At 38.2% G+C, this 23611-nt stretch overlaps 1 protein-coding gene across 1 annotated transcript; it reads right to left on the bottom strand.

The window, feature by feature from the left end:
• Positions 1-314: 314 nt before the first annotated feature.
• Positions 315-1621, bottom strand: SOX14 (SRY-box transcription factor 14). Its single transcript, XM_012544599.2, has one exon. It carries the CDS (start codon positions 1113-1115, stop codon positions 393-395), a length of 723 nt encoding a protein of 240 aa, XP_012400053.1. The 5' UTR covers positions 1116-1621; the 3' UTR covers positions 315-392.
• Positions 1622-23611: the final 21990 nt, after the last annotated feature.

The following is a 23611-nucleotide window of genomic DNA, read 5'->3' as shown; positions in this document are numbered from 1 at the left end:
TTGTTTTTTGGGGGGTTGTGTGGTTGTCAAAACACTTTCAAGTTTCTTGCACCTGTCTGAGCCTTGAATCCTGGGAGGACTCCCGCCCCCTTTCCCCCTTCCTCCTTCCACCCTCAGGCGAAGAAAGGAAAAGTTGTAAGGGGGGCCGGCAGGGGTTTGGATCCGCCAATTTTCTGTGGTTACAGAGGAGTCCTCGCCCTTGGAACAGGGTGGAGCGGGCGCCAGTGGCTCAGGTGGGTTGGAAGGGCAAGGGAACATAGGGCGGATATTAACACATGCAACCCCCAGCCACCCCGCCCCTGCCCCCGCATCCCGAAATGGTCCGATTGCTTTCGGCAGGGATAGGTCCGGGGAAGGGGACGAAGAAGGGAGCAGGGTGGGGATCAAAGGGGTTACATGGCCGTCGCGTGGGCTGAAGAATAAGGGTCTATTCCAGTCTTGGTCATGCCGGGAAAGAGGATGTAGGCAACTGGGGGCTGCAAACTGGACGCCGACCAGGCAGTACAGTTACAGGGCACCACATAACCCGGGTTGGTAGGGGACGGGTGGGTATGAGTGTGCTGGCTGGGGCAACTGAGACTGCCGAAAGCCCCATTTTGGTAGCCCAAGGTGGACGCGTAGGGCAGCGTGCTGGTCGCCAAGGTGTGAGGGACCTCAGTCATCTTCTGGATGGCGCTGGAACTAAACTGACTGGGGTCCAGGAGGGAGTAAGGTGCCGAGGTGGGGGGCAGGAACGCCCTGGCTTTCTCGGGAGAGCCGAGGAGACTGTCCGTGGTCCCCACGGGCAGGCCGGCTGCCTTGAGGGGATCAGTTTCTCCGAGGTAAGGTAAAGGGAAGACGTACCTGTCCTTCTTGAGCAGGTTCTTAGGCTTACGTCGCGGCCGGTACTTGTAGTCCGGGTGTTCCTTCATGTGCTGGGCGCGAAGCCTCTTGGCCTCATCGATGTAGGGGCGCTTCTCCGCTTCCGAGAGCAGTTTCCACTCGGCCCCTAGACGTTTGCTGATCTCCGAGTTATGCATCTTGGGGTTCTCCTGGGCCATCTTCCGTCTTTGGCCCCGGGACCATACCATGAAAGCATTCATGGGTCTCTTGATATGGTCGGTGGGCTTGGACATGGTCCCGTAGGCTGGGGAAAAGGGGAAATAGGAGTTTCTTCAGGGATCAGAGATCGAGTCTTTCAGTCTTTCTCCGCTCTCTCCCTCTTCTTCTCTCGCCTCTCTCCTATCTCCCTCTTGCTTTCTTGAGTGTAGGGAGGGGGAAAGGAGAGGTCAAAGGAAGCCCCCCAAAATACTCCCCCCAAATACTCAGCTAATCATACCAGTTCTTCAGCAAATCCAGTCCTTTCAGAAGCGTCCTTCTCTGGGGGGTAGAGCCGAGGGCCGGGTGGGGGTGAAAGAGGGAGGAGAATGTAAACAGAGTGTAAAAAAGGGGTGAGGAGGGTAAAGCAAAAAGATCCAGAAGTATTTGAGGTCTCAGTGATTAAGCTTTCAAGTATTTGTATATGTGAGCCTGAGGAAGCTCCCCTTCTCTTCTCTCCTTTTTCTTTTTCTTTCTTTCTTTCTTTTTTTTCCTTTTCTTTCCTGGCGATGTCTAGCCTTGCAAAGCACCTGGCTGAGAATGAGGGAAGTCTGATGAATACGAGCCAAAAGCGGTGAAGTTCAAAGGCGAGGTTGCTTGGGACTGCACGCAATCTGACATAATCGTGGGGCGTTGACTCCCTAACCTGAACGCCCAATCAGCATGAGAGAGGCAGAGAGAGAATACCTTAAAAGAAAGAAAATAGGAGGATAGGAGGAAAGAGTGGGGCAGAGGGAGGGAGGGGAATAAGGATGAGAGAGAGAGAGAGAGAGAGAGAGAGAGAGAGAGAGAGAGAGAGAGAGAGAGAGAGAGAGAGAGAGAGAGAGAGAGAGAGAGAGAGAGAGAGAATTAAGTACAGAGGATTAAAGGGAAGAGCTTGTGTTAGACATTGCACTATGGCGCTATTAGCGGCAAATAAAACTCTTCACGCCTCCTCGTTTTATTTCCAGGACGTAGGGAATAAAATAGGACTTAAACTACAAAGAATAAGAGGGTGGGATTCGAGGGGGAGCAGCGGGAGAAGGTTAGTATATGTTTATAAATAGGGTAGCATTTCAAGCAAGGACAGCATTCTGTCTACCCTAGCCTCACTTGTCAAAGACTCCTTCAAAGTAAATATGGGGATAAGATTTGTAATCAACTTTTTGTAGTAGCCACTCAGCCTTCCCTCCCCACCTCCAGCCCTCAATCCCCTTCTCTCGACCTGGTACCTCTCTATTCTCCCCTCACTCTCCTAGCGTTCCCCCTCCCACTTCTTCACCCAACATCTCCGCCTCCCCCTCCCCCCCCCCATGAGTTGTAACCAGTAAGTCACAGTGGGACACTGAAGACTTCGTTTCTACATAGACACACCTGGCGGGCCATCAAAAACCATAATCAGTGTGTAAAGCTTAAAAAAAAAAAAGCCCCGAAGCTATGACGATTTACTAAAGATGAAAACAATCTGTTATTAACTGAGGGAGGAAGATTTTCCTTTCTAATAGCCGTTTTTTCCAGCTTGAGTTTTTAAAAACATCCAGTTTCCTCTCTGCACCCCTTCTAAATTGGAACAGAATAATGAAACCCAACACTGCCCTTTGATTAATTTGATGGGGTTTAAGTCAGGGACGGAGAGCCTTTTACCTTCATAATCTTTCCTGAGCAATGGTACTTTGTACTTGGCTTTTATGCCACACAGCCCTTCATAAGGTTGCGCTCCTACTGTCAGGCGTCTTTGAACCAAAGGGTGACTGTTATTATTATTATTTTTTTCAATAGATGGTAATTCTCTGGGTAAAGAGCACTAAATAACCCCGAAGAATCAACCTGCCCGCCTGTTTCCTTTGAATAATTGCCTGCCTAATGTGAAATGCCCTTGGGGAAAATATTTATTAAATGGAAACAATCGTCTTGGGTCCGGTGGGACCTCAGTTGGTTAAGGGTTTACTGGCTTTTTGCACCAGGCTGCTCAAAAAGAGATTGGTCCCTTCGCTTCGCATACCTTGGAATGCTTTCCTCATTGAGGGTTTTATTTTCACATTAAAAAAAAAAAAAAAAAAACCGCATTTAGGGTAACAACTTTTAAATGAAAACTTCTCATTTTCTCCTTTGCCCCCAGAAACCTGTATTCGGAATTTGTCCCGAATTTGAATTAATAAGGAATGGTCAGCTCGGAATAGAAGAGACAGCTACAAGGATAGAAAGAGTGAATGAGGGATTTCTGTGGGTTTGATGTACGCGGCAGCAAAATATGAAATCTCAGACGTGAATAGGGAAGCCTTAAAGACTGTGCAGCGTAGATAAGATGCCCATTTTGGGCTCTATTAGGTAAGGTCTATTTATTTCCCAGTCGCACTAGTTCAGAGAAGGGCATTTTCTGCTCTCGATTCTTTACATGCCCACACCTATGCATTTTCAGCTATGTATATACACATATACCTAGGGAGCAGATGTACAGTCTGTATTCTTTTTCACTCACATTATTTCCCCACATGTCTTAGCTTCCTTTTCCCATCCTTTACGTTTCTGTGCAATAAGTTCGTTTTATTCGGCGTCAGGGTAAAAGGGGAAAGGAGAAATGATTTAAGGTCCTCACCTGTATAGCTTTCAAAGTGTTTCAAGCACCACCTGCTACTTATGTTGTACTCACGCACTTGGAGGGATGTGAACAGATTATGTTATGGTCGGTGAGCTCATTATTCTAGGTGTAACTGGCAAGCTTTAATAAGGGGCAGTGATCCCGCAAATATTGGAAAGAAATAGATAAGTCCCTAATATCACACACACACACACACACACACACACACACACACACAACCTTACGCTACTTTAGATGAATTCACACATGACAATAACTCGAGCACTGTGCCATTAAAATTTGCAGTCCGTTATATAATCGGAAGCTTTCTGCGGCGCATTGCTAAGTACCAGTGCACGGAGACTTGCCTAGTTAGTGCACACATTGCATCCTAACCTATCCCTCTTTTTCCCAGCCCCAGTCTTAGATTCCAGTATGTAGTGATTTTTATTAGGTTTCTATAGAGGAAGGTACCCTCCTTGTGAACCATAGTTGTAGTCCTCTCTGATGCTTTCGTCAACCTTTCAGAGGAGTGAGCTTTTTAGTTACCTCTCAACTCCACCCCTTGGGTGTCTGATGGCCTCCATCCTCCAAAACTGATAGAACTGCATAGGTCTGGTCAGGAAAATGGAGTCGCAACCTTTTCTCACAGATCCTACAAGGAATCAATGATTCCCACACTTTCCAATAAACTCTTCTGCCCCCTTCACATCCTCCCCACTTCCGCAGTGGCGCTTACCCCTATCCAGCGTAGGCTGATGTCACACTCATTCTGTTTGGGTTAGATCCATCTCAGCTACTCTCTGGCGATTACTTTTAATATCGCAGCCAGGTCTGTGCAAAGGAGCTCAGGAGGTCGTGGGGGGCGGACAATGAGGGAGGGGGTGGATTTGACTGGTAGGATTGATTTACGCCAGATGCAAGGCTGATAAAAGCATCCCGCCCCCTTCCCCCCCCCCCCGGAACCCTGCTTATAGTGGCTCTCTTCTTCCCAGCTGTGGAGCAGCGTCGCTCCCCTGGTGACTTTTTCTCGGGGTGGGGGGATAGGGGGAAAATGGCAAATCTTGAGGGAAGGATTGTCGGGGAAGAATGGAGTAAGTCATGGGCTAGAAGGTGGGTTTCTTGCTTATCTTTCCGATTGCTAGACAGCAGAAAAGTGCTAGGGAGAGAATCGTCCAGAGTGAAACCTTCTCTAACTAGAACTTATGCTCCTCCGCACCTCTACTTCCACTTTTTTCTCTTGATCAACTCCATCTTTAAGCTAGCGCTCCCTCCCTTCTTCGAACTCTATAATACACCCAACGTTTCCACCTGTTCTTCTGCTTCCTCGTTTCAGTTTTCTGGGATTGACAACATTATCGAGAAGGGGTAGGGAAGGGCTTTCCAGCTCCAATAAATTTGTAAAACAGGTCCCTTTCGCACATTTATTCTAGCAATTGGAAACCGTGCTGGCCAGCATCCCGAGAATACAAGTGCTTTGAGTTCAATTCTTAAAAGTGCCTGGGAGGAACTTTCCTGGAATACTTGAACTTCATTCCGAGCATCTATGCAACTTGTCCCATCCCCCCTAACTTTGCTCACTACCAAAATCTACTCTGCCTCAGAACCAAATTTGTATCGGGTTATCAAAGAGCCCCGAAAATATGTCTAGTCCTAGTTCTGCTGTTTATTAGCGGGGTGGCCTTGACTAAAGTCAACTAGTTTTTACGGGATTCAGTTCCACATGTGAAATGGGGACAATGATGTCGTGAGGACTATTTGTGTTCATAGATCTGAAAGTTTTGATCTATGGCAAAATAAGTTTATTAGCTTAGTCATTGTAATTTTTACGCCTGCTGGTGAACCTCGAAAATCTTGCTCTGATCACTAGTCCTTTCTAGTAATAATGATCATTTTCTTTCTTTCTACTCTCTTTTCTTGGGAATCTCTTCCCTCTCCCTCCTTCCCTTTCTTCCTTCTTCTCATTGTTGGAAGTTTACCTGTTCACAAGTCCCAAAACAAACTTTCTAATCTGCATAAGTGTTTCAAACTTAAAACTTATTGTCACAGAAATTTTCAAGTACATTTGATCTCTGCTAAGGGCAAGAACGAAATGTAGAATACAGCCTTAGAAGCCAAAATACAGTGATTTTTCAACCCATCACAGGCGGAGGCTCTCGCTTTGCTTCCCTAGGAGCCCGAGCTTCGCTACACTTTTCTGTAGAGCTGTTTTCTCCGACGGCCGACGCCTGAATTCCCGCTCACATGGAGATCCCGGAGAGTTTGTCTCCCGGATCTCAATTGAGTGAGGGAAATCGAAAGAGTGAAGGCCTGTCACATCTGTCAGTGGAAAGAGGGGACCTTAAAGAAAGAGCATTATAAGCCCCAGAATCTGACCACATGCAGCTACTTTGTGGAATCCTAAATCAAATTCTTAAAATGATTTGAAAAGGCTCCCCAAGGATAGCAAAGCATATTCATACCCTTAGGCCAGAGAAATACAGCTTGAAGACACTCCGCAGTGTCCCGGGCAACTGTTATGTTTTGCCTTCTAGGTAAAGAAGATGCCAAGATAAGGAGAGCGACTCAGTCCTTTCTCTGGGATTGAAAAAAACGTCCGAGGGCAAGAAAAACGAGTTATTCCTCCCGTTTTCGAGTTCAAGACTCAAAGAGACCTAGTACGTTTACAGGAAATGGTGGGAATGAAGGTAACGCCAAGGGCGAATTTTGGGAGTTGGGGCAAGGAGACACAGAATCGGATCCAATAAGTGCCAGAAAACAGTATTCAGGAAGCTTTGATGACAGGAGAAACTATAAGTTGCTTGACTTCTTTCCCTTCTCAGTTCTAGAATCCTTCTCTGGGTCCTCTTTAAAACTTGAGTTTAAACAAATCTTTCTAGTCAGAAGTCTGTAAAAGAATGCAAAGAAGGGGCCCCAGAAGTCTGATAATTCCAGAAGATGCTAGGCTTAGACTCTGTTCTGTAACATGTTATTATCGCCATCATAGTCATTACTAAACATTAATAGCATTATCAAAAGCACCAGTACTGATTGGTGTCTATTACTGGTCCCTGGCAAAATTAGGAATGTTATTAGTAGTAATAACTTTTTACAAATAATCCTGAAGCTCTCCTTTTTAAGCAGAGGAAAAATATATATCCTTCTGACATTTTTGCATTTCCTCCTTTATAATTTAAAGAGAAAACACCCTCAGATCACAGAATCATAGATTGAGAACAGCAGAGGAGTTTAAAGACCAGTTTGTCGAATCCCTTCATTTTACAGAAGAGGAACTCAGGCCAAGAGAAGTTAAATGATTTGCCCTGGTTCATATAAGAAGTGACTGAAGCTGGATTTGATCCCAGATATTCCCTTCTCTTTGTTCAGCACTTTATATGTGCTGATTCTCAAATATAAAGATAAAAAAGATTTTCTTTTTTTTTTTTCTCTAGGGGATCCTCTCCTCCCACTAACATCCAATCCCTCCTTGTCTCCAACATTTTTCGTGGTCAACTTGTAGTTTTTCTCCACTTTTTATAATTGTAGCATTCCCTTTATTTTTTCATATTCTGAAATAATTTAAAAGTACTATATTGCACAATAAGGACATAGCTCCTATAAAAAAAAAACCAAAAATACAAAACAAAACAAAACAAAACAAAAAAACCAAATCCATCCTAGGACAAATTTGGAGGTTCCTCTGAGTCAGTTCAGTATTGCTTATATTTGGATGGGGAAAAGATAGTTGAATCCATGACTTTGCCTTGCTTGAATGGCACATTTGTATTAATTCCTGTATGGATGTAAGAAAAGATAATTTTTTCAATACTTCAAATAGCCTTAACTATAGTAGCTAGCTTCTTTAGAATTCAGGAATCCTGTGATGGATCAGCAGTTCAATGAATTAACACACCAGGGGGAGAAGATCAACAACTTCTGAGAGCTCTCTATAATGATTCATTGTACAATCCTCACTGGGTCACTGATACATATGGGAATGGGAGGGAAGAGCCAAGGGAAAAAAATCAAAATCTCCTAGCTCCATCTGAATGCCAATCACTAAACCAAATACAATTCCAATGATCAGAAGATTTGTGATTTTATTGATCTGGGACCTGTTCTTTGGCATAGAAAGTGGATTACCTGGTACTTAACTGCCCTAAGGTGATATAATGAAAAAGTCACTTGATCTTAGTGTCAAGAAGCTTGGCTTTTATTCTTTCTTCTAGCAAGAGCTGTTCTTTTGCGTGTACAAGTCATTTAATCTCTTTGAATCTAAGTTTCCTGATCTGTGACCTCCAAGTTTTTTTCTAACTCTAAATTTATGATCCTTTGATTTAAAAAACTGGTATAATATCTAGCATCTACCTCACAGGGTTGTTGTGACAACTGCTCTTTGAAAACCTTATGGGACTATATAAGTAGAAGCTATTAGCATGTTTATATGAATTTCCAGATTCTCAGCTAATCTAGAAAGCAGTGTTATTCTGTTCTGTAAGAAATGACCAACAGGATGATTTCAGAAAGGCCTGGAGAGACTTACACGAACTGATGCTAAGTGAAATGAGCAGGACCAGGAGATCATTATATACTTCAAACAACAATACTAGATGATGACTAGTCCTGATGGATCAGGCCATCCTCAGCAACAAGATCAACCAAATCATTTCTAATGGAGCAGTAATGAACTGAACTAACTATACCCAGAAAAAGAACTCTGGGAGATGACTAAAAACCATTACATTGAATTCCCAGTCCCTATATTTATGCACACCTGCATCTTTGATTTCCTTCACAAGCTAATTGTACAATAATTCAGAGTCTGATTCTTTTTGTACAGCAAAATAATGTTTTGGTCATGTATACTTATTGTGTATCTAAGTTTTTTTTAATATATTTAACATCTACTGGTCATCCTGCCATTTAGGGGAGGGGGTGGGGGGGGGGTAAGAGGTGAAAAATTGGAACAAGAGGTTTGGCAATTGTTAATGCTGTAAAGTTACCCATGTATATATCCTGTAAATTAAAGGCTATTAAAAAAAAAAAAAAAAAAAAAAAAAAAAAAAGAAAGCAGTGTTATTCTTTCCATTTTTCATAAGTAAATTTTAGAGAGACAAAGTTTACCTTATGGTGCAAGTAAGTAGGAAGGGGTGATTTGAGAAGATTTAGCTTCCAACAGATGTATCATGAATGTCAAATACTGCAAGGACAAATTTGAGAAGGAATAGAAAAACTCCAGATCCAAGGGTAGTGGGGCATATGTTTCTTTCATTTAATAGAACCAAGCAACTGTCCATACAATTTGCCTTTTTCTCCTGGTGTAGATTTTTTTTTATCATATGCTTTAATTTTCTTTATGGTAACTATAACACAGGACTTAAGAGTTAGAAAGAACTGCATTAGAATTGGTCTTAAGACAAATTGCAGGAGGTAAATGGCAGAGAGAAACCAAGAAATTGCTTAAGTTCTCTCCAATTTTCCTCAAAAATAACATTAAATTAAGCCTCTAAATGGATTCTAGAGTGATTGAACCCACAAAAAGACAGTGAAGCAATTTTCAAGCTTAAGATAGTTTAGGAGGATTTGGGAAAATGTCTGTCTCACTTGGGTAAAAGGGGAGTACAATTGGCCTAGACACAGCGAGGGCTAGTCAGTGGTGAGCTCTTAGCCACAGCATAGATCAGCAATTGAAGCCTCTTAATTCTGACTCAGCAGGTCAGAGACACAGCAGGGCAACTGTGAGGCCTCTACCTCTGGTAGACAAAGCAAGTTGGGAGTCCAGGAACCTTGGAACAACAGGCACAACTAGGCCAGGATATCCCAGTGCAGTGGGCAAGTCACAAGCACCTGAAGCCCTGGTGAGGAAAGACAGTGACTAGGATCCTGGTCCCCATCAAAAGAAACTTGGAACAGTGCCCCCTATGTCCCAGGAACAAAGATCAACAATAAAAGTCCTTACATAGTCATTAAATAAGAGTAAGAAATAGAAAAGAGCCCTGACCACAGAAAGTTACTATGGTAAGGAAAGAATCAAAATACAAACTGAGAAGAAGAAAACACTTTCAAAAATGTCTACATGTGAACCTTGAAGGGGAATATGAATTGGTCTCAAGTCCAAAAAGTCCTCTTGGAAGAGCTCAAAAAGAATTTTAAAAATCAAGTAAGAGAGGTAGAAGAAAAATTGAGAAAAGAAATGAGAGTTATGCAGGAAATTTTTTTTAAAAAGTCAACATCTTGACAAAGGAAGCACAAAAATTGAGTGAAGAAAACAACTCCTTTAAAAGTAGAATTGGCCAAATGGAAAAGGAGGTACAAAAGCTACATGAGAAATATAATTCCCTAAAATTTAGAACTGGGCAAGTGGAAGCTAATGATTTTATGAGACACTAAAGATCAGTCATACAAAATCAAAAGAATGAAAAGAAATAGGAAAAAACTATAAAATACCTCAATGGAAAAAAAACTGATGGGAAAATAGATCCAGGATAAATAATTTAATAAATATTGGATTATCTGAAGGCCATGATTAAAAAAAATATAACTACATAACATCTTTCAAGAAATTGTCAAGAAAAATTGCCCTGATATACTAAAATCAGAGGGTAAAATAATCATGAAAAATATTCATGGACCACCTGCTGATAGAGATTCTAAAATAAAGACTCCAAGGAATATTATAGTCAAATTCTGGAATTATCAGGTAGAGAAGAAAATATGGCAATCTATCAGAAAGAAATAATTAAAAATGAAGGAGCCACATTCAGAATTACACAGGTCTTTTTTTTTTTTACATGACCAAACTGTTATTTTGCTGTACAAAAAGAATCAGACTCTGAAATATTGTACAATTAGCTTGTGAAGAAAATCAAAAATGCAGGTGGGCATAAATATAAGGATTGGGAATTCAATGTAATGGTTTTTAGTCATCACCCAGAGTTCTTTCTCTGGGCATAGCTGGTTCAATTCATTACTGCTCCATTGGAAATAATTTGGTTGATCTCATTGCTGAGGATGGCCAGGTCCATCAGAACTGGTCATCATATAGTATTGTTGTTGAAGTATATAATGATTTCCTGGTCCTGCTCATTTCACTCAGCATCATTTCTAGAATTACACAGGTCTTAATAGGTTCTACATTAAAAGACCAGAGGGCTTGGAATATGATGTTCTGAAAGGCAAAGGAGCTTGAATTATAACCAAAAATCAACTACCCAGCAAAATGGAGCATAATCTTTTTAGGGGAAAATGGTCATTCAATGAAATAGGGGGCTTTCAAACTTTCCTGATAAAAAGACCAGAACTAAACAGAAAATTTTGTTTTCAAATACAAGACTCAAGAGAAAATCAAAAAAGGTAAACAGAAAAGAAGAAAAAGTTGTGCAATAAGATTAAACTATTTACTTCCCTAAACAACAAGATGGTACTCATAATTCTTGAAAACTGTGTTTCTATTAGGGCAGTTAGAAAGAGTATATGTGGACAAAGCACGTGGGTTTAAGATAACTTTGATGTGATGATATTAAAAAATTGAGGGGTGAAAAAATTAGATTGGGAGAAAGGGAAAGGGAGAGACAGAATAGAGTAAATTACATCAAATGAAGAGGTGCAAAAGACCTATTTCAGCAGAGAGAAAAAAGAGGGGGAGCATTGTTTGAACCTTATGCTCATCTGATTTGCCTCAAAGAGGAAATAATATACATGCTTAGTTGAATATAGAAGTAAATCTTAAACAATAGGGATGTAGGAGGGGAAAAGGAGAAAAAAGGGGGAAAGAGGGGACTGGTAGAAGGGAAGGCAGAAGTAGGAGAGGAAAAGGGAATAAAAAGGGGAACTGATAGAAGAAAGGGCAGATTGAGGGAGCTAGTGGTCAGAAATAAAACACTGATGAGAAGGAATAGGGTGAAAGGAAAGAAACATATAAATAGAGGAAAATTGGTTGGAGGAAAAATATACATTTAATGGATGAACTCTCCCATCAAATGAAACAATGCAGTAGAGTGATTTAAAAATCAGAATCCTACAATATGTTGTTTACAAAAATACATCTGTAGCAGAGAGATACACACAGAGTAAAGATAAAAGGCTGGAGGAGAATATTTTATGTTTCAGGTGAAGTAAAAATAGCAGGGGTAGCAATCCTGATTTCAGAAAAAGCAAAAGCAAAAATAGATCTAATTAAAGGGAAAAAGAAAGGAAACAAAATCTTGCTTAAAAAGTACCATAAACAATCAAGTAAGATTAATATTAAACATATATGGACCAAGTGGTATAGCTTCCAAATCCTTATAGAAGTTAAGTGAGTTACAGGAAGAAATAGACAGCAAAACTGTACTAATGGGGGGGACTTCAACCTCCTCCTTTCAGAATTAGATAAATCTAACCACAAAATAAACAAGAAAGTATTTAAGGAAGTGAACAGAATTTTAGAAAAGAAAGATATGATAGACCTCTGGAAAAAACTGAATGGGGATAGAAAGGAATACATCTTTTTCTCAGTAGTATATGGCACATATACAAAATTGACTATGTATTAGAGCATAATAACATCACAATCAAATGCAGAAAGTCAGAAATATTAAATGCATTCTTTTCAGATAATAATGAATAAATCATCAATATTTCTATATATTACCAACAAGGCCCAGTATCAAAAGGTAGAGAAACCATAAGCAAATAAGAAGAACAAAAAATAGTTTACTTATCAGCTCTATGGAGAAGAGAAGTTATGACATAACACAATGCTTGGCATATACTTAATATTTATTATTAAAAGATAATAGATAAAATCAAATTTTGGGATTTTATGGATTTCAAGTCTTTTAAGAGATAGAAAGTTGGTTTTAGGCCTATATTCAAATCTTATCCTAAGATAATTGGCTCTATGACCTTGGGCAAATGACAATACTTTAGACAATTTTCTAAAACTATAAAATTCAGAAAAAATGACCACCAGAATTAGTGGAGGGAATTTCCTGCCATGGAAGTCCTTTATACCAATGAAACACAAGTCTGGTCCTTATCCCTTCAAGTTTCTATGCTATATTGCTGTCCTGCATTATTACAATTGTTGGGAGTAGGTTTAGTCTCTTAATATACTAGAATCATAAAACTGTATAATCAGATCATAGGAAGGGATCACAGAAATCTTATAGTCCCATTCCCACCAAAGCTGGGAGGAATAGATAACACATTGGATGACACCAAATACTTTCAGTAACTTAAGCAGAAAAAGACACACATTTTTGAATGTAGCTAATATGGAAATTTCTTTTGTGGGATTATGTAGTGCCAAGATGTTAGAATAAACCTTGTTTTCCCAAGTGAAGACCTAGGAACCAAGATGTTTCCTGAACTTGAAATAACAACAATCCATTGTGTTCATCCTCTGGATGATCTCCTCTGGTAAAATTATATAATTATTGTGTTGTTTTGACTAACACTAGACTAGTATTTTCTGATCTTAGACAAGTACTGGACAAGCACTGATATGTTTTAGTCACGAAGCCCTACTATGAATCAAACTTGTCTCATTGTTGTTGTTACCACTTTATTTTCAGGGCTATAGCTCACTTTCTACTTATTGGTATAAATATCAAGGTTTAGTTAAATTAAAATGGGTTCCCTAACTCAGGGTGAACAATGCATGTATCTAATATGCCTCCTTGCCTGGAAGCTTTTTCCCTCATTTTAAAATTAAACTTCTGTTTTATTCCTGAGCAAAAGAAAAAAAAAATTGCAGGTGAAACAAACTTGCCAAAATGGAAGAAGCAAGTCACCCCAACTGGAGATTTTCATCCAAACAACTTTAAATAACCCCTTGAATTGAATTCTGGAGCAGCAGAGCCAACCCAAGGTAAGGGTGAGACAATTTCCTCTGAAAGGGGTAGCAAGTGATGTCTATGACACTGGTCAACACTAGCAGTAAGACTTAGAGGCAACTGTGAGAACTACAGCAACAGCTTCTAGAGGTCTTATTCAAGAGACAGTAAGAGGGTTGGACAATTAATCAGAAGATTATAGGGAATCCTGAGTTGACACTAGAAGTAACACTGGGAATTGTTTGGCAACTCTGTTTTTCATATATAGTTCTAGGTCACAGTTCCAGAGAAGACAGGAGCAGTAGTGCTTATGGCTGCAAGAGAGCAGAGAACCTCCTCACATTTGCAGGGCTAAAAAGAGTTCTAGCACTGGTAAGTTGTAGGAAGGCACGGGATCTTTCTGGGTAATGATCAGGAGAACAGTGATCACATCTCTCTGATCACATCACTTTGTAGCCATGGGAACTTGTACGATCCCTGAATTAGCTCTGAAAACAGCAATATGAAAAAGCCCAAAGCTTGGGATAGTGTTTTGCCCCCAAGTAAGCAGAGAACAACTTTACATAAAGTTCAAAGTCAAGAAAAAGGATGGAAAACAGAGCAAAGAGGACCTTGACATAAAGGAAGTGATGCCATTAAATGCAAGAGAATTTGATTTAAGTGAGAGAAGGATATGCAAAGTCACCTGCCTCACTTTTCCCTCCAGAGCCATGGTTCAGTGACCAGATATGGATCAGGACAACTGGAGAAGATGGCTCTGGATGCAATGGGATACCTTGGCCTTTTTAAGCTAAGGTCTTTAACAGGTCTCAGTTTGACTGTGGCTGCACACATTCAGTGATTAAAGCTAGGTAAACAATTGAGGCAAAGAATCTCCTCTTTCACCTAATAAAAAAAATCTAAATAAATGAATCTGGGAGGGGAAGATCCTCAGGGTTTCTGGCCAAAGCAGAAATGACTCCTATGTACATTCAACCTGAGTCAATCAGGACCCAAATAATGACCAAATAGGGCTTGGCCTAGCACCTATTGGCGGACAATTAGAATCAGATTGCTTTTGGTTTAAGGACTAGTTCTTAAGAAAGAAATGTAGTCATTAAACCCCAAGATATCTTGTGAAGGTTCAGAGGTGCAAAAAGGAAAAAAAAAAGTTTTCAAGAGCACCTGTAGATAAGGGTATGATACTTTATGAGCACAGGAGGGAAAGAGGGAAGAAAGGAAGGAAGGAAGGAAGGAAGGAAGGAAGGAAGGAAGGAAGGAAGGAAGAAAGAAAGAAAGAAAGAAAGAAAGAAAGAAAGAAAGAAAGAAAGAAAGAAAGAAAGAAAGAAAGAAAGAAAGAAAGAAAGAAAGAAAGAAAGAAAAGAAAGAAAGGAAGAGAGGGAAGGAGGGAAAAAAAGGGAAGGAAGGAAAAAAGAAGGGAGGGAGGGAAAGAAGAGGGAAGAAAGAAAAAGGGAAGAAGGGAGAGAGGGAAGGAGGGAGAGAGGAAAGAAGAAATTTTTTAACTGACCAATTTCAGTTTGTGGGCCAGCTTTACTCATAAAGATTGTTATTTGTCCTTTGTTCTCAAAGAGGACACTCAAAGAGGGAGGTGATGCGAAGACATACAAGTGAATTGGATTTAAGATAGGGAGGACTGTGTAAGGTCACCTATCTCACTCCTCTAGAGCCATCTGGGTCCAGTGGCCAGATATAGATCAAGACAACTGGAGATGGCCCTGGATATAGGGGAAGATCTTCACCATCTCCATCTGAAAACAATCCTACAAAGGTAAAAATGAAATTTTAATGGAAAAGAGAACTTTTAAACACTCCTGATGAAAAGACCAGAGCAGAATAGGAAAAAAAAGCCTAACATTTAAACATAAGAATCAAGAAAACGATGACAAAGTAAACATGAGTAAGAAATCATAAGATTAAATTTGTTTATATTCTTATACAGGAATATGATATGTGCCACCTCCAAGAACTATGAGATTGTAACGATAGTTAGAGGGAGTCTACATAGACAGAGACTATGAGCATAGAGTCTACTAAGTCTCATTTGGAGAAAAAGAAGATAAAGTAGAGCCAAGATGTTGGAGTAAAGGTAGGAACTTGCCCAACCTCTCCCCAAAAGTGATCCAAATTCTTTTAAATAATGACTTGTTAAGGGACAGGTCAGTTCTCTGAGAATCCTCCGCAGCTGTGGATCATAACATCTAAAGGAGTTGCAAGGCAGACTTTACTGATACAGGGTGTTGTGGACCGGAATAAGATAAATTGGAGGCAGAGGGAAGAGGAGAGAGGTCAGACCATGCAATGGCCTCTCAGTCAGAGAGGTCAGAGAACAGCAACTGCCTCTCAGTCTCCTTCTAAGAGGAGATTCATTCTGGATCGCATCTCCAGCAGCCACTATCAGGTGGCTCCCGTGTATTCCAACAGCTCTCTTGTGTATTCCAACAATGACTCTAAACAAATGTCAGAGCATCAGAACACCCAAAAAGATGAGGTAGAACATTTTCCTGCCCAAGGCAAACTTGGAAGCTCAGCAGAAAAGCACACAAACATTGCATTGCAAAGTAATAGCAATATTCTGGTATGACCAGCTGTAAATGACTGCTATTCTCAGCAGGACAAAGATCCATGAAGAACTTATGATGAAAAATCTTATCCATATCCAGAGAAGGAACTGATTGTGTCTGAATACAGATTAAATAATTCTCTCTCTCTCTCTCTCTCTCTCTCTCTCTCTCTCTCTCTCTCTCTCTCTCTCTCTCTCCTCTTTCTTAATTATATGTTTCTTGAGGGCTTTTTTTTAATAGAGTGGAAGATCTATATTTTCTTTTACAATGTGATTTTTATGGAAATGTTTTACATAACTTCATATGTGGTTTCTTAATGAGTGCAGGGAATGCAGATGAGGGAGAAAATCTGGAACTGAAAAGTTTTAAAATCAAATGTTAAAAATTGCTTTAAATGTAACTGGGAAAATATTAAATAAATTAAAAAATAAAGAATTGAGAAATGAGATGTATTGGGAGAAGCAAGGGAAGGAAGAAAAAGGAAGAACAGGAACAATTATCTCACATAAATGAGGTGAATGAGGAAGAATTTACATAATGAAAGGGAAAAGAGGGAAAGTGTTCCATGTTTGAACTTTACTCTCATTTGAACCGGTTCAAGAAGGGAAAAGTATATCTATACACAGTTGGATATAAACCTTCATTTTATTCAACAGAAAAGTAGGAGGGAAAAGGCTAAAAGAAAGAAGGGGATAAGAGGGAAGGTAGATTAAGGTAGGCAGTGATCAAAAGCAGAAAAGACTTAATGAGGAATTGGAGGGAGAAAAGAGAAAAAAAACATGAAAGAAAATAGAATGGAGAGAAGTACACAGTTAACAATTATAGTTATGAAGGTAAATAGAATAAACTCATCCATAAAATGGATAGCAGAATGTCTAACAATTAGAAATAAGAATCCAATAGCATATTCTTTATTCTTGAAACAGAAAGATACACATATAGGTAAAATTAGGAACTGGAGCAGAATCCACTACACTTCAGAGAAGTGAAAGAGACTAAAGTTATGAACATGACTTTTGTAATGTCCAAGTTAGCTCTCTGGTGGACCTTGGGATCAACCTGAGGCCTTGGGTTTAGGGGGGGAGTAAAGTGAAGGAGGCAGGAGATCAGACACTGGTTGGTCACAGATGGGGTCTGCACTCTGGAGCCTGGAGCCTGAAGTTTTCTCTGTGGCTGAGATCGACATAGCCAAGAGTCCTCTGTTTCTGGGACTCCCTTAAAATACCCCAGCACTACATTACGACACCACACTGGGCATGCGCATCTGTAGAACATCACATCATCACATTACCCTAACAAGATTGAGCATCATTACATTACATCAAATATGTGCTTAGAGAACCACCATCTCACACCAAAGTACTTAACTACAAGCACCCTGCTGTCTTAGATTCAAGTACACCCTTTCAGAGTTTCGGCCTGATATAACTTTAATCAAAACAAAAGCAAAAACAGGTGTAATTAGAACAGACAATTAGAAGAGCTTTATTTTTTTTTCTTTTCTTATTTATTTTTATTATAGCTTTTTATTTACAAGTTATATGCATGGGTAATTTTACAGCATTGGCAATTGCCAAACTTTTTGTTCCAATTTTTTCCCTTCTCCCCCCCACCCTCTCTCCCATGTGGCAGGTTGACCAATATATGTTAAATATGTTAAAGTATAAATTAAATACAATATTAGTGTACATGTCCAAACAGTTATTTTGCTGTTCACAAAGGATCGGACTTTGAAATAGTATACCATTAGCCTGTGAAGGAAATCAAAAATGCAGGTGGACAAAGGTAGAGGGATAGAGAATTCTATGTTCATAGAATTCATAGTCATCTCCCAGATTTCTTTTGCTGGATGTAGCTGGTCCAATTCATAATTGCTGTATTGGAACTGATTTGGTTCATCTCATTGTTGAAGAGGGCCAGGTCCATCAGAATTGATCATCATGTAGTGTTATTGTTGAAGTGTATAATGATCTCCTAGTCCTGCTCATTTCACTCAGCATCAGTTCATGTAAGTCTCTCCAGGCCTTTTGGAAATCATCCTGTTGGTCATTTCTTGCCGAACAATAATATTCCATAATATTCATATACCATAATTTATTCAGCTATTCTCCAATTTATAGGCATCCACTTAGTTTCCAGTTTCTGGCCACTACAAAGAGGGCTGCTACAAACATTCTTGCACATACAGGTCTCTTTCCCTTCTTTAAAATCTCTTTGGGATATAAGCTTAGAGAGCTTTATTTTTCTATTAGGCTCTATAGACAATGAATTAATATCAAAGCTGAACATATATGTATCAAATAGCATAGTTTCCAAATTTTGAAGAAAACGTTGAAAGAATTACTTGAGCAAATAGACATTAAAATTATGATAGGGGAACCTCAATTTGCTCTTCTCAGACCTGGATAAATTTAATCATAAAATAAGAAATTAAAGATGCAAAAAACAATTTTAGAAAAAAATATGATAGATCTCAAAAGATAATTGAATGGAAATAGAAAGGTTTATACCTATTTCCATGGTGCATTGATTATTTATTAGGACATAAAAACTTCATAAATAATGCAAAAAGACAAAACCATTAAATGTACCCCTTTTGGATCATAATACAATTAAAGTTACATTCAATAAAGGGTCTTGAAAATAGAATAAAAATTATTGGAAACTTAAATAACTCAATCCTAAAGAAAGAGAGGATCAAAGAATAAATACAGAAATCATCAATAATAAATTGTTGTGGGATATAAAGAGACAATTTTCAGGGGAAGAAATCAAAGTTAACCATAGTCATATGGAAAATGCTTTGAATTAAGAATAAGAGAAATGCAAATTAAAACAATTCTCATGCCCTCTCATCTGATTTACAAAGATGATAGAAATGGAAAATGACATGCTGGAGGCGATGTGGGAAAAGAGAAATACCAACACACTGCTGGTAATGCTTTGAACTTAGTCCAACCATCCTGGAGTATACTTTGGAACTATACCCAAAGCTATTAAACTTTGCATACTCTTTGACTTAATGGTTCAACTACTAGGCTTGAGCCCTAAAGAGATTAAAGAAAAAAGAAATGAACATATGTAAAATGTACATACTGTACAAAAGTAGATATGTACAAAATATTTGTAGCATATGTAGACATTACATATGTATACATGTGTAAAATGTATAAAATATGTACACATGTAAAATATATAAAATATCTATAGTACTTCTTTTTGAAATAGCAAAGGATTGGCAGCTGAAGAGATGCTCATCCTTTGGTTGAACAAATTACGGTTTACTTAATGTGATTAATAAAATATTATTGTGCTGTGAGAAAACAATGTGAGAAAGAAAATTTTTTTTTTAAAGCTGAAAAGACTTACATGAACTGATTCAAAATAAAGTGAGCTTCTAGAACCAAAAGAAAAAATCACACTGTAATAGTGGTATTGTAAAGATAATCAATTGTGAAAAATTTAGCAAGTTTGGTCAGTACAATGATCCATTATTAATCCAAAGAATTTATGATGAATAACGCTTTTATGGGCTCAGGGTTCATTTGGAAGATGGTTTTTTTTCCTCCCTTTCCCTCTCCTTCCCTTCCCTCTTCTTCCTCTCCTCATCTCCTTTCCTATCCTCTTCTCTCCTTCCCTCTTCTCTCCTCCCTCCTCTCCTTTCCATCCTATCCCATTCCATATCCTCTCTTCTCTTTTCCTGTCTTTCCTTCCTTCCTTCCTTCCTTTCTTCCTCTCTCCCTCCCTCCCTTCTCCCTCTCTACCTTCTTTCCTTCCTTCTTTCCTTCCTTCCTTCCTTCCTTCCTTCCTTCCTTCCTTCCTTCCTTCCTTCCTTCCTTCCTTTCTTTTTCTTGGAACATGGCTAACATGGGATTGTTTTGCATTCATTCATGTGTATGAGTATTGTAATTTTTTTTTTTACTTTTTTTTCAATGAGTAGAGGAGGAGGGAGGGAAGAAGAAATTTAGAATTGAAAATAAAATGCAATTAAGAAAAAAATTCCAAATTAGATATTTCTTATTTGTTGCCCCTACCCCCAAAACCCACCTTCCTTGAAAGTTTACATTTATCCATGTTAATTTTCATCTTATGAATATTGGTGTATGATTTCAGCCTATTGAGTTAGGTGCTACCATGTAAAACACTAACCAATCCTCCCAGCTTTGGGTCATTTACAAATGTAATTTGTACATTATTACAAATGTAATAAAAATTCTCTGATTTTATCTAAATTGTGGCAAAAAATTGTTGAACAAAATAGAGCCCTGAAGCATGACTCTAGAAATCTCGTTCCAGGCTGAAATCAATTCATTCATTAATCAGTAATCATTGTACTAGTTACAAATTCTTTTAGCATTAGAACATCTCAGCTTGGTAAGAGGCTCAGGGTTCTCTAGTCTAGCCATTGCTAAATCTTTCACGGCATCTAGAAATAATTTTCTAAATTTCACTTGAAGATTTCTTGTGATGGAGATCTCACGATTATACCATTTTTGTCTAGTTCCAATTGTAGAAAACAATTGGATTTTTATCTGTAATCTATTTCTTTATTTGTTTTTCTCTAAGGAAAGAGTGGATCAAATTCAAGTACGGTGTCATTGACTACCATATTTTCAACCACAACTTCTATGAAAATTAGTGTCAAATCTAAATCTCTAGCCATAGCTTCTTTTCTTTTTTCTTTCTTTTTTTCTTTTTTTTTTTTAATTTAATAGCCTTTTATTTACAGGTTATATGCATGAGTAACTTTACAGCATTAACAATTGCCAAACCTCTTGTTCCAGTTTTTCACCTCTTACCCCCTACCCCCTCCCCCAGATGGCAGGATGACCAATAGATGTTAAATATATTAAAATATAAATTAGATACACAATAAGTATACATGACCAAACCGTTATTTTGCTGTACAAAAAGAATCAGACTCTGAAATATTGTACAATTAGCTTGTGAAGGAAATCAAAAATGCAGGTGGGCATAAATATAGGGATTTGGGAATTCAATGTAATGGTTTTAGTCATCACCAGAGTTCTTTCTCTGGGCATAGCTGGTTCAGTTCATTACTGCTCCATTGGAAATGATTTGGTTGATCTCGTTGCTGAGGATGGCCAGGTCCATCAGAACTGGTCATCATATAGTATTGTTGTTGAAGTATATAATGATCTCTGGTCCTGCTCATTTCACTCAGCATCAGTTCGTGTAAGTCTCTCCAGGCCTTTCTGAAATCATCCTGTTGGTCATTTCTTACAGAACAATAATATTCCATAATATTCATATACCACAATTTATTCAGCCATTCTCCAACTGATGGGCATCCACTCAGTTTCCAGTTTCTAGCCACTACAAAGAGGGATGCCACAAACATTGGTGCACATACAGGTTCCTTTCCCTTCTTTATGATCTCTTTGGGATATAAGCCCAGTAGAAACACTGCTGGATCAAAGGGTATGCACAGTCTGATAACTTTTTGAGCATAGTTCCAAATTGCTCTCCAGAATGATTGGATTCGTTCACAACTCCACCAACAATGCATCAATGTCCCAGTTTTCCCGTATCCCCTCCAACAATTATCATTATTTTTTCCTGTCATCTTAGCCAATCTGACAGGTATGTAGTGGTATCTTAGAGTTGTCTTAATTTGCATTTCTCTGATTACTAATGACTTAGAGCATCTTTTCATATGACTAGAAATAGTTTCAATTTCTTCATCTGAGAATTGTCTGTTCATATCCTTTGACCATTTTTCAATTGGAGAATGGCTTGATTTTTTATAAATTAGAGTTAATTCTCTATATATTTTGGAAATGAGGCCTTTATCAGAACCTTGACTGTAAAAATATTTTCCCAGTTTATTGCTTCCCTTCTAATCTTGTCTGCATTAGTTTTGTTTGTACAAAAACTTTTCAGTTTGTATAATCGAAATTTTTCTATTTTGTGATCAGTAATGATCTCTAGTTCTGCTTTGTCATAAAGACCTTCCCTTCCACAGGTCTGAGGAGGTAAACTATCCTGTGTTCCTCTAATTTATTAATAATTTCATTCTTTATGCCTAGGTCATGAACCCATTTTGACCTTATCTTGGTGTACGGTGTTAAGTGTGGATCAGTGCCTAGTTTCTGCCATATTAGTTTCCAATTTTCCCAGCAATTTTTATCAAACAGTAAGTTCTTATCCCAAAAGCTGGGGTCTTTGGGTTTGTCAAAGACTAGATTGCTATATTTGTTGACTGTTTTATCCCTTGAACCTAACCTATTCCACTGATCAACTAATCTATTCCTTAGCCAATACCAAATGGTTTTGGTAACTGCTGCTCTATAATATAATTTTAGATCTGGTACAGCTAAGCCACCTTCATTTGATTTTTTTTTCATTAATTCCCTTGAAATTCTTGACCTTTTGTTTTTCCATATGAATTTTGTTGTTATTTTTTCTAGGTCATTAAAATAGTTTTTTGGGAGTCTGATTGGTATAGCGCATAGCTTCTTTTCTAAATGTCAGAATAATTTTTAAAAATTAATATTAGCAGATTTTACATTCTAATTTTAAAAATCCTTTTCATATTCCAATTCTCTATGAATATAGCTATCATTATAATTTTCTTTTCTTTTAAATTGTTCCATTAAAAGAAAACCATTGACCATCAATATAATCAACTTTCTTATTTATATTTATAATTTTTTTAATTACTTTAAGTTCTAATAAAAATTCTCTATTCAATATTTTTTAAGCTTTTCATGGGCTTTTTAAGCTAATACATAGTCCTCTTTCTGAGTTTCTTTTTCTAGATTTTTTGTATGCCTCATAGTTCTTTTAAATTTCAGGACAGTATTCTATTATACTGATACGTTATAATTTCTTTCTCCATTTCCTTATTTGTTGAATAGGTAGGTTGTTCCCAGGGTTATGGTGCTTGTTTCTTCTCTTGCAATTATAGATAATGCTGCAAAATATATTTTTGTAATTAATTTTTAAAAAGATATTTTTAAGATATCTTCTTATCAGTGAAGTGATTGGGTTAAAGGGCATTACTATTTTTGCAATTTTGCACCTCCCCCCCCATTTCCTTAAATTTACAATTCTATCAGTGATAGATAAGTGTACCTAATCTCTTACAAGTTTACCAGCATTACCTTTTGGTATTTTTACTCATTTTATGGTGAAAAAGTACCTCAGAGTTGTCTTAAATTAAATTTTGATTATCAAATTGAGCAATTTTTAAAGAAATGATGATTAATATTTCTTAATATTAATTAAGAAATTAATCACTCCATTGACAAGAATGTACCCTGGAAATATCTTTTAAAACTTATTCACAAAATTATTTTTATTGTAGCATTACCTGCAATCATAAGAGGGGAAACAAGTACCACAATCCTAAGAGCAATCTGCATATTCAATAAATAAGGAAATGGTAGAAGTTTGGTGCTTCAATAAAATAGAATATTACAATTAAATTATGAGGCATACAAGAAATCTGGAAAGGAAACTCAGAAAAAGAAGAAAGGGCTATATACTAAGTAAAAAAGAAAGATTGAATAGACAATTTTGATGAAACTTTAGAGTAACAAAAAATTATAAATGCAAATAAGAAAGTTGGTTGTATTGATATTTAATGTTAATCT

The sequence above is a fragment of the Sarcophilus harrisii genome, chromosome 3, assembly GCF_902635505.1.
Source record: "Sarcophilus harrisii chromosome 3, mSarHar1.11, whole genome shotgun sequence".
NCBI lineage: Eukaryota > Metazoa > Chordata > Mammalia > Dasyuromorphia > Dasyuridae > Sarcophilus > Sarcophilus harrisii.
Note: the sequence above shows the minus strand (reverse complement) of the source record. Positions and strands in the feature narration are given on the sequence as shown.